Here is a 12,615-nt window from a genome sequence, read left to right as displayed (position 1 = left end):
GAGAAGCCACTGTACAACAGCAGCCCAGCACATGTCCACTATCTTCTCCAGTCCCACAGTGCAGTGTCGCTCTCCATCCTGTTGGAGGACACGGGCAGGCAGAAGAGCTCAGGATTACAGTTTGAGTTCAAGCCAATGTGGATATAACAACTTCAAACCATGTGACATAGCACGCTGTGCCATAGCTCCAGCTCATGTTAGGATCCAGTACACATGAACAGTGTATCTACACATATAGGTATGGGTTATTTAGTTTGGTGTCCAAGTGAAGATGCCAAGGTCAAATTCAAACGGTAGCATCGCATTCTCTAGCAAGGATGTAGACAGGGAGGGCCAAGAAACTCCAGTTCTGTTTGCAGAACCTTCACCTTTTAGGAGTTTGACATGAAGGAATATACCAGTCTTCTTAAAAGAAACAAAGAGAAAAGAACTCCACCCCCCACACTCATGACTTAATACTAATCTCTTTTACATTTTCACCTTCTCAATAGATCCACATACTTTCAAAGAGACAGTACTCATTTCACCAATCCCATTCTAGCTCATCCCTCAGCTAAATCGTTATGGAATAAAGCAGTATTTTTCCCCCTCGGCTTTACAAATAGCGATGAAATTTCCTTCCTTCCATAAATTTAAAAATCCTTAAATGACACGACAATTTATATCACGCTGCCATAAAGCAGTCCAGCTGGCTCAGGGGTTTTGCAGCGACAGCGTATTGTGGCAGGTGTGTCCACTAAATTACACAGCACTGTTTGCAGTTCATGTAAAGCAAAATGATTATGTGCAGATGCCACCTAACAGCAAACAGAAGAAAAACCCACGGATAAATCTAAGCCACTTTTTCTTACACATGCTTGTAGAGAAGGAATGTTCACCCAAGGGAGAAGTGCTTTTTAATTCATCACTAGAAGCCGGCAAAAAACATTTGCCCAAATTCTCAGTCAGCCTATGCAGAGATAGATCTCTAAGAGATTTCTCCATCAACATACGTGGAAGGCAATGTCACACCTAGACTGACAAGTTTATTCTCCTCTTTCCAACTCTGTGGCTACCATTTAGATGCTGTATTTGCTGTTATCTGTTATGTGGCAGGCAGGAATGTTGAGTAGATCACTGAATCTTAGATGCTTAAGAGGTGCTTAACCTGACTTGCAATTAATTAATTTTATACAGACTCTGTTCTTACACTTGAGGTTAAAGGAAAGATTTCTGGCTCTCCACAGCACTCCAAAGATATTAAAGTATTGCCAAAGGGAACATCATACAGAATAGGCCTAGCTGCCAGACTGTATAAACTGTTCAAGCTGCCTGAAGTTTTCCTATGACCCATGCATCAAAATGATTTTGTTTTCACATCTTCAGCCTGCCACTTCATAAACGCAGAATGTAATCCAGTCCTTAACTCGGTTTGATATGGCTAGATTTCAGGGAAAACTTCCAATTTAGCCAGGGGTGGGCTGAAACTTATCATTACATCTCATACCATTTCTTTTACAATGCCCAAGTTAGTGACCATCACCCATTCAAAAGTAAAAGAAACGTGAAGTTCTTTATCTAAGATTTGAGTGATCTAACAAAACAAGGTATCAGACATGTAAAATTTGAATCCTGATTATTTTACACTGAGAACCAAGCTGAATGACCTAGACTTTCATCGCTAAGTGCACGTTATTATGTTGCCACCAGATATGTCTGCCACTGGAACTAGTCTTTGTTCAACACTCAAACAGTGCTCAGTTAAAAGCTACTTCTCCACTCACTAAAAGGGACTGGTATTTATTTTTCATAAAAGCTGATATAAATTTATACATCAGCATCTAGTAGGACCTGTAGATGACAGTTTTCACCACAAATGTACCTAGAGTAGTTTACAGCATACAAAAACCATATAAATAAACACCATTAGTAAGGGCTCAAAATATCTTATGTTTGTTTCCTAAATTATGCCATCTGTGTCTGTTTGCTAAACTGTGTCTGAGGTGTCGTCATATTCATAAATCTTGGATGGTGTTGTTATAGTGGGAAAATGCTTGGAGGTTTAAACGTCTTTACTAATTCTGACTAAACTTTCTGCACACTGGCCACTGTGAACATCCGTAAAATAGCATTTATCTGCTTTTAATGTAAATGTGCAAATTTGAGAACCACATCCTCAGGTAATATAATTAAGCATAATTTATTTATGCCACTTTTACCAGAGAGAAATTCAACACTGAAAATATACTCGAAACACTGGTTTACCTTTAAATGAAGTTACGGATCAGCAACACTGTGACAGAAGCATCCTCATATAAATTCACAAATCTTACCTCTGAGATCCTAAATTACCTGCCTCAGTTTTTGCAGGAATAGAGCAACTTAACCTTACTTAATACCTTACTTAACAGCTGCCAAACAGTGTCCTCCTAACGTATAGAATCCAAAGATAATCTAAACCTGATACACCACGGAAAAGGCACTAAAAAAGCTTTGTTTCATTTTTTTCCTTCACTATCTATAGTAATATTTGTCCACTTGAATTAATTTATACAGAAATGTGTTAGCAACACCAGAACTACAAATTCCCTGAGGAGGTAAAGGAGCAGATGAGCAAAGGAGACAATATAGCAAGCGTATGAGGCCATTTTCCTACTTTAAATGTTTTCTTTGATATGTGATTTGATAATCATTAACAAATTACGTGAAAAAAACATTAAGCAGTTGCTGATTAAATCCTATCTGCTGACAACTATAAATGGCAGAAAAATAACATAAGGAGCTTAGCCAGATGAATGGAAGCCCCAGGGAAAACTGTATTTTTTAATTTTGCCACTCTACTTGTTTAGATCTGTGCACCCATATACATCATTCAACAAATCACAGAGGACTATAATTCCTCCTGCAAAAACTTTTGCCAAAATCCACAGAAAAAGTTTTTCAAATTTTTTTTCTATAGGACAGTAGTTTTTTTCCTTACTCTAAGACAGTTTTACCCTACAATGACCAGATTGTTACTGACACATGCATGTCAGTTTGTTTGTTGCTCCTGAAATTGCTTTGTATTTAAAATACTCATTGGTCGTTGTCACACTGAATTGAAAGCCAGGTTCACTTCAGCCATGACTGAAAAATAAAAGTCTCTGTCCCCTTGCCAGTATGATAACTGAACTGAAATAGAAATAAATCATGCCCAATAAAGTATGATTTTTTTTTTTACATCAATCTGAAAAATGCATTCAGGGTTTTCCTACCTCCATGTGAAATGACCTTTTTGTAAGGTTCAATGACTTTCATATCAATTCTTTGTTCTTGTTCTCCAATAACCACCGTTCTCCATAACCTGTTGTCCTCTCGCTCCTCTTCAGCTGTGTACTCTGGAATTGATTCAGACTCCTCTTGGGAAGCATCCTTAGTAGCAGTCTGCTCTTCTGAAAAATAAAACTGTGTATATTACATCTCCCTGTAAAAGCTCTAAATATTTTCTCTGTTACATACATTTGAAATGGATGACTGAAATCAACTGCATTTTTACTAGATCTGCACTGGTATAAATAAGAGCAGAATCTGATCATCTAACAGTCAATAAATGAGAAGTTTGGGGTTTTTTTAAAAAAACTTTTCACCACTATGAACATAAAAAGAAGAGCAACAATTATCACTATGCAGAATACCACCGAGGGATTTTTGCATTTTTGCATCCAGCTAGTAAAACTGACTAGCTGCTCACTAGAGGTACTGCAATGCAGGTCTTTAAAAGTCTTTGTGTTGCAGGTGTGAGAACTATACCAAAAAGCAAAACAAGGAACTAAAAATGAACACAGTGATGCTTCTTGTCTAGAGAGAAATTACCACAGAGCTACAGCTTCTCAACTTTTTCCCGGTTTGTCTCCAATCTCTTCACATCTGGCACCAGCAAATATGAAGAACGCCCGTCCTCCTCTGCTTCAGTCGTCAGATAATGCTGACTTCTCATATACCTTAAGCACAGTTTTTGCCTCCCTCAGCACCTTTTGGGTGAGATTAAATACCAGTTCCCTCCCAGAAGAGAATTACAGAGCAGCCAAGCAATCTGGCCTGTTCATACCAGCACCCGTGAGAGAACAGGCACATGCAGCCCACAGACACGATGATCACAAAAATTAAACTGCGTGTCTCATAGCACAGCCTCTCTGCTGGATACTCTTAGTTTCAGAAAAGCTGTGAATTAACAAAATCTACATTTCCATTGCACATTGACAAGATGGCCCTTAACAACAAATTTAACTGCATTCCAGTTCTTCAAACTTAATAGCTGGTTACAGAAAAAGTGACATGAAAAGTGATTCTGTCCACAGCTGGAATTATTTAATTTCCTTCTTTAGTTATTGTTACAACATACTTTTTTTTCCATGGGAAAAAAATAATCCCTTTTTTATACTATTATTCTTGCTGAACCATCTGTGCCTCGATGCTGCGTGCTTATTATTAATTTATCTTCATAGTAAGGATTATATACATTTTATGCATTACACGCATTTGAAGTAAACAAATAAAATCAACTCTTCTTTTTAAAGTATTATTCTGTCTCTGCAGTTGTAAGCAAGACCAGAATTTCACCATGTATGTCAGCAAGTGAGGTGGCAGTGAACAAAGATATAGTGACATACATAGTGACATACACGTGTGTACATAAAAAGCGGATCAGACATCTTATTTGAAAATACTAGAGAGATCTACAAAAGTTAGGAATAAACCAAAAGAAGTTACTTTAAATGACAAGAAGAAGTGAAGAACACATTTTGAAACAAATTGGTTTACCAGTTGCTGATCAGCAGATTATATACTGTGGAGCTAAAGTACGTATTCATGCCTTCTCAGGGTACAATGCTCATGATGTTTAACAATATACTTAGCATTCAGTTTTGAAATATCACATAGTCCGTGATGTTGGGAATAAGTTTACAAAATGTATAACCCCGCTCCCTCCAAACCTGGATATCTTAATGCAATTTTGTATGATGTTAATCCTGTAGAGGTGCCACAGGAAACAATATGAAAATGACACGCATGCAGTCAAGCTATGCAAACTTTGACAGGTCATCACAAGGTGGTCCATTCCTTTACGGATATAGAGTCCTCATGAGATGCTATTATGCAGCTCAGGTGCTTTCAGAATAGATAGATGGGATTATCAGAACAGCCTAGGGAAATTGTTTAGTCAGCTGTTTGCTCAGAGGGTGGAAAGAACATGGCTGAGGGAGAGAACTGTAGCTGGCAGAATAGCTTTAGTGAAAAGAGGCTGGACTAGGTAACTACCCCAAATTGTATTTGGCGTTTGATAATATTTTTTTTGGTGGTGAAACTGCAAATGATGAAAAACTATGAAAAGAGATCCTGATAAAACTTACAATGCTGGAACTGTCCAAATTAATTATTTTTTATAGAAATGGTAGTAGATCGCCTCCTCCTGAAGAAGTGGCTATGCTTTACTACGTGGTGTGTTGATTTTGCAGAAAAAGATGCACCAGTGTGTGAAATTCAGGAAGAAAATAAACATCTGCAGACAAAATAATAAACACTCTTTTACATTCCAAAAATCACTGATCTGGGGGTAGGCCTCCACCTAATACGCACATACGGTTTTCAGAAATGCAATTTTTATGTCATATAATGTAATAATATAAAAAGCTCATTTCAGAAACAAGAGAAGGTTCTGAAAGGGAATGTTTAAATGCAAGGTATTAGTGACAAAAAAACCCCTGTGAAAGTGATGATCGACCAATCCCTAAATAAGTTAGGTGCAAGTTTAAGACAAGTACTTTAGTATTTCTGCTCTCATCTATTTTCTTGCACATTGCAGTTGTGATGACCCTTCTTGACCATTCTTTTAAACAAATGGGTTTCAATATTTCTTGTATTAGAGTTTTCCAGCAATGAGGTGGACCCCTGAATAATGACAACAGCCTTGCTTTTCTCAGTTACCTTTTACAGTTCAAATGGACCTTCAGCAGTGTGAGCTGAATTCACAGGCTAAAAATCACTGTTCTCTACAATCACAACAGCTATGTCTTTTCAGTATTTACTTCCCTGGGTTTGGCACAACCGCCTAGAAACACTGATCTGTGGGAGATTATGAGTGCTGGCAACAGCAGAGCGCATACTGGTTAACAGTAGAGTCACAGAAGTACAAAGATAACAAAGGCTATTTACCATGCAAATAAACCATTCTGCACCAGTTCTTACGACTATACTCTTAGCTATCCGATTCCTGTAATATATAGCCTACTTATTTTATTGCTGGCCTATTTTGATAAACTGTGATTTTTTTTTTTCCCCTTTTCTACCCTCTGTTTCTGGGTCATCTAAGTGGAGGACATTTTTCCGATTAAGTATGTCTAAAGTCACACTACACAACTGTAAAAATGTCACCAAAAACACAGGCACCTTGAGCTCTTCTTCACTTAGGAGTTTGGGGAAACTGGTCCAATCTTAGCAAAGAGATGAATCATCACATGTAGAAAGCAACAAAAAAAGCTGTGGAGAAATGCCTGCCATAAATATAACTGCCACCAAAATCACTGGAGTTGCATTTATTTGCTTGAGGGCTTAAAGGCAAAATCTGTTCCACTGCCGACAGAGATTTTTGCTCTCACACAGTGGCCACAACAGTCTAAAACTGCAAGCACAGGCTGCTCTGTGTGTGAGCGCGTGTATGCGTGTGTGTGTGTGCGCGCTAGTTTTAACCTTTGCTACAAAATATTCTAACCATCAAGCAACTCATCACTATGCTCTGCAGATACCCATAAGGAAATCAGCCTTCTAATGAGAAGTGACATTAGAGACGCTCATGCATGATTGAGTACACAGTAATGCCTCTTTAGCAACATCACTTAAACTGATGCAACTGTTCTTGTATGCTCAAAAGAGGATAAATTTTTAAATTACAGTGACCTCACTAGCAATAGAGAATGTGAATGCAAGGGAAAATTCCATTTAAATTGATCCATTTTTAAAGTTTCTTTCTGTTGTAGGTTGCAAAAATGGTAACACTCATTTTCCCCTCAAATAGCTTATGATCTTTATGTATTCACATTAATGAACACAGTTCTTATACGGTTCTTCAGGTACTAGCAAGCAGTGAGTGTTAACACCCTATTTTGTACATCATGAGGGTAAGTAAAGTGAGTGAGACAATGCAGAGCAATTTTACAGGAAGAGTGAAGTGTCCATTGTGCACTTCAGTATGTATCTATACAGTGAACTAGGCCTGATGAGAAAGCATATTTAAATTGGTGGAAAGAGGAATTCTGTTGTTCCACCACCCGAGCTATCTTTACCATGCCATGCACACACCTTCCATGTTTCAGCTTTCCATGGATATAAAAAGACCCTTCTCACTAACAAAAGACCTCTCCCACCACGCTGTGTCTACTTCATTTATACGTTGCAAGCTCTTTGGTGCAGCTTATGTCAGCCAACATATTTTGCACCAGTTTATATACCTAATTACTACTGATGTAATTGTAATCTAGAGCTGGCCAGAGGTGTACAAAGGTATGGTTAGCTATAGTGTTCTCTACAACTGCTTTCTGCTTCTTGGACAACTCTTTTCAGGAAAGTCCTATGGTACTGGACAAAGACAGGACTTGGAGTTTGATTCTCTCTAGGTAGGTCTTCTTATTTTATTTGATCAGCTGTACTATTTCCTTCAGCTCTCTGCATAAGTAGAAATGCATTACTTTACACAGGGGAAGAAAGGTTATAAAATATCAGACAGTAAAAATATCTGGACTCCTAGCATTAACTCTCAAATGCTTTAAGCATATTCGTATCTTGACAGACATGACGCTGATCACATAAGCAGTAAAGAAACAGAGATGAACCCTACATTTTCAACCTAGAACATTACCTTGTCCAGTGTATTCAAAAGAGTCTGCTTCATCAGGAGTGTCAAGGTCATCTACATTGATGTCAATTTCATCTGGAGTATCCAAATTATCATCAGAAAGTACTGACCCTTCACTCTGGTCCAAAGAGAGATTGATATTTGGAGCAGTGAGCTTTATCCTTCTGGGATGGGAACCGTTAAGATCAAGAGAATTGGGAGGTTCTGAAAAAAGGGCAAGAAAAAAAGAATTTTATCTCCTCTGCATACAACATGCCTCCCAGATACCTAAGAATCACCTTCAAACACATTGTGACAGATCAATTTTAGTAACACCAAGCATTTAAGACCGCTTAACATAAAATGCAAATATCAACATTAATATTTAAAAAAATAAAATAAGCATCTACAGCAATGGCAGATGTAGCTGCGAGCTCTTAAATTATGCAAAATCCAGATTCACTTTTTTGCAAGCCACAGACAAAAATCAAGCCTTGGACATACCCTGACCCACAATGTTTAAGAATTTAAAAGAGCAATATACAAATCATTTTAGTTATGAACCAAGATGTTGCTGAGTCCTGGAGAAGCTCATACGAGTGAAAATACTCTGTAAATATTTATTTTCTTACTCACTTGCGACTATTCGAATGGTGCTGATTTGCAAGTAGCTATGACTTTGGTTTTAACTATACAATATCTTATTCAATATGGTAACAGAAATAAAAATACCTCTGAGTCTCTTAATTGGTCCTAAATAAAAATTGTCTTCAACAAGACGAAAGCCAGGTATGGCTTTGCCCCTTGACACAGCATTGTATGGCACATTTCAAGCTATTCAGTCTGAAGTATTCTAATGCTAACCTAGTTCACTTAGACAGTAGTCAAATATGAGATAAATAATAGAGACTACTTAAACTTCACAAGGACTAAACGAGTGATGACAACAATGCACAAGAGAAAATGGCACACCGCAATTATAATTTCTCAAGTGAAGAAGAAAATCGACTAAATAAAGCAAACTTTACACTGATTCTTTTTAACACTGAATTGATTCTTTACCAGCACAGAAACATCCTTCTCACTGCATAATTAAATACCAAGGGAATAAGATATAATTAAGAAAATAAGTAAGAGCTTCTCTCACCGGGTCTCATCTCTGTAGAACTGGGGCTTAATACACCCTCAGCATAGGGGATGTCCATTCCCACATCCTCTTGTACCAACCTGAGAGGTAAAATACAAAGCAAAATCTTAAAGAGATGCAGAGATTGACTTTGCTATCAATACAGCTCATGTGGTCTCACACAGAAATGGAATTTTCCTCAACATAGCCAGTTCAGAAGTCTGATCACAAATTGATGCAAGTGAGAAATGAACACAGCTGTTGTAGTTCCACTGTGCAGTTCTTACCCCTTACACGTCTATGCAGCCTTTGGAGACTATAGGTCACACGTATCTGCTTTTACTTGGATCAAGACATAGCACTAAATAACAACAGGCTGGCAAACAGCAATGTTTCTCATTTTATACAAATTAAGTTGGTGTTTTGTCATCTGGCAAACCACAAACACCATTGCAGGGAGCTTCATCTACTCTTTGCAAACTGCACACCACAATTAAGAGTTCCATAGCAGTACTTTCATTGTTGTACATACAGTTCCTGTATAGCAAAAATGAGACCATGAGTGAGGTTTTTAATTCTTTCGATATCATTTGTATTTTAGAGCAATTCTGACCCAAATCAGTCATTTTGTAATACCGCAGCACTTGATGTCCTGCACTGAAAGACTACACAAAGCACGAAAGTGAGAACAAACCCTACATTACAGATTTTCAAAGTCTAAAACGTTGCAAAATATCCCACCTAGACTCCATTTTTAGAGAGACACTAAGAAATTACATTTAACATACTTAAGGAAGACAAGTAAAAGGCATTAAGTGGTGAAAAAAATAACAAAGGTGTTTAATGTTTAAAGTGAATTGACTTGAACTGTTTTCATGTCTATTTTCTATTCAAGTCTTTTACAAATTGCTTGCTGGAAGGATGGTTCAATTGCAGATAGGAAACAACATTTCAGGACACACTTGACAGGTTCCAAACTATTTGCAGTAAAAATGTACGACTCCAAAAAAGCTTCATGTATTTTATCAGAACAGGTATAGCATTTTTGTCTATATTCCTGTTCCAAACTCTTTGTTTTTAAAAAATAACTTTTTTTTTTACAAAAGCTGAAGAACAGACAATTTTTACACTGTGATTAACAGAGCTGTGATTAGAGCAAAGAAGGTAATTTTTCCTGCCACAGCACCAGCTAGCGCCACTCTGAAAGACTCAGCTGAACGAGTCTGAATAGGCTCGGCTTGTTTCTCCTGCAGTTTCTTCCCACCCTTGCTTTCCCTGTGAGGAATACCCTTATTATTTTACTGTGTGCAGACAAGATTCTTCTGGCCATTAGAGTATGAGTATAGTTTCTGTGATTTATTAATTTCATGTAGATTACATATAAATATGTACACGTAGTCCTGCCTGTAAGTGAGGCAAAGGCTTCACCGTGCTTAAAGTTGCGGAAGATCTTTACCTCTAGTCTCATCCCATCCAATTCCCAATACAGACAGGCAAGCAAGTGAACTCCCAACTTTCCCATGAACCATGGAGAATACAGGCAATGTAATGCTAGGGTCAAATATATTTGTGCTGCTCAACTCATGAGCAGGCCTTGTCTCAATAAAAACAGACACATATTAATCGTGCTAATTTTACTAGATTTATCCCCACATATTGTAGAGTACATCTTTCACAAATACAGAGACTAACTGCTTAATGATTTCTACAAAACACGCCAATTCTGGAATATGTCTAATTAATGTCAAATAATGCTTGAAATATTCCTTCTCTTTGGGTACACAGTAGAGCAGCAAAGAAATTTGATCAAAGTATCCTGCTCATGAATAAACTGTACGGCACAAATTGTCTGTAATGTACCATTTCCTTCATTTCTGCTCTGTAGCATCATCTGTGTTCAGAAGCCGTACAGAAAACCGATACACAGAATATCATCACAATTTACTCAGAAAATGTAAATAAGTCATTAGAGTCTTTGGCTTTTTTTTTGGTGTCTGTTCAATTCATAGTAAATTATGTGTAATGAACTCTAATTTATTCATCTGCACTTAGCAGAGACAAATCTGAATTCTAATGAAGTGCCATAAGTAACAGCCGGATAAGGTAAGAAAACATAGTGGTGGAAACAGTGTGGGGACAGGGTGAAAACTTCAAATCCATGTTAAATTCAGATTAAGATTTTATTTGGGGCATTATTAACCTTTCCCAATATAAAACTATGAAAAGTTCTCAGATTAAAGCAGCTCAGGACTACTCAGATGATGATTTATGGGTACTCAAGGGTGTATAGTCTGGCCAGACAGAACAGGGATTTGATACTAATATTTAAACCATTAATTTATAAAATCTCCTACAGCCTTATCACACCAAATGACAATCCCTCACTGAACAAGCTTCAGAAATCACTGCAGGAAATTATGTAAAAGGAAATGCTCTTCTTTCAAGTTGTGTGAAGAGTAAGTTACAGGAGGACAGTGAATTTTCAGGCTTTCTGTATTTAAAAGAGACTATTCTCTGCATTAAGCCTGTAAAAATGTTTGAGCAGCACGAAGATCATCTTCTCCTCTGTATGATAAGAGCATGACTGAACTTTATATACAGAAATAGTGACAATTATAATCTGAAAAAAGCAATTTCCCACTAGTAATTAATTCAGAATTTTGAGAGTTGCCTGAAATTTTTGCAATGCCTGGGACAGAATTATCCTAAGTTATGAAATTTCTAGGATTGTCTCAACACCGCGTTTCTCCCTGTGGCATCTTTATTTTAAAATGTGTATGTACTCTGAGCTGGCATTGCTGCTTTCTCTAGAATCTCTTACACCTTCATGACGCAAATTTCACATGTTTTTCTGCTTTCAGTGGGACCACTGCAGCTGAGTTAAACCAGATTTCTATATTACAGCTGTGCTTGCAAGAATGGTCCATTTCTAGGGGACTGAAAGATAGATGTGTTTCACATCCTTTTGTTTGAATTTCTACCGAAATACAGCTACTGCTATGCACAAGATACTAAAAATATACCCCTCGCGTAGGGATTAATAAGTAAACAGCATCAGAACTTGTTTGAGAATTATTTTGATGGTACAGTGTTTTTAATGTCAATAATCCATGTTGTTCATTTTGGGATATTTGATTTGGGAAGCAAGAGTCTGTGGTCCTGAAAGATCTGGGACAAGGCACACAGTTAAAAATCAGTTCAAGCCCAGTTACCAAAAGTACTGCTGACACAAGGTTATCCATTGTATTTTCTTTTTTTTTTTTTTCTACATTGTGTGAGGTTCTCATTTGCTGTCAAATAAACAGTCAAGAGGCTTTTTGGAGAAGACGGAGTCTGACCCTGGAGCTAGTCATAGTTTCCCATATCTCTCGTGCTTTACCCAAACAGAATAAAGATTCCTTGCCAGACATACATACTCTATGTTCAGTGAAAGTTCATATTTTTTAAAAGCCATAGTTAATATTTGTTCAGTCATAAATCAATAGGCAATACAGGTATCTTTCATATCTGGTGGGTTTAGAAAGCTAGTCACAGCGCATGGCTTCTGTGACATTGTACCTCAACATACAGCTGCACAGTCCCCATCAGTGCGAGAACGAGCAAGATATGGACAAAGTTTCTCTTCTACAGACACAGCTCCCCA

The 12,615-nt window shown here is 37.5% G+C and overlaps 1 protein-coding gene across 4 annotated transcripts in view; it reads right to left on the bottom strand.

Annotated features, from left to right (window-relative positions):
- Positions 1-12,615, bottom strand: part of PRUNE2 (prune homolog 2 with BCH domain) — a 146,766-nt gene that overhangs the window by 19,114 nt on the left and 115,037 nt on the right. For all 4 annotated transcript variants that reach the window (XM_063319587.1, XM_063319589.1, XM_063319588.1 and 1 more), the window contains exons 10-12: positions 8,994-9,073; positions 7,871-8,071; positions 3,234-3,410 (exon numbers count right to left, since the gene is read on the bottom strand). In XM_063319587.1, coding sequence (XP_063175657.1) covers positions 3,234-3,410; positions 7,871-8,071; positions 8,994-9,073 — 458 coding nt within the window. The remainder of the gene's footprint in view (positions 1-3,233; positions 3,411-7,870; positions 8,072-8,993; positions 9,074-12,615) is intronic.

Source organism: Chroicocephalus ridibundus, chromosome Z (genome assembly GCF_963924245.1).
Source record: "Chroicocephalus ridibundus chromosome Z, bChrRid1.1, whole genome shotgun sequence".
Classification (NCBI taxonomy): Eukaryota; Metazoa; Chordata; class Aves; order Charadriiformes; family Laridae; genus Chroicocephalus; species Chroicocephalus ridibundus.
The sequence above is the reverse complement of the archived record's forward strand: the minus strand, read 5'-3'. Positions and strand labels throughout refer to the sequence as shown.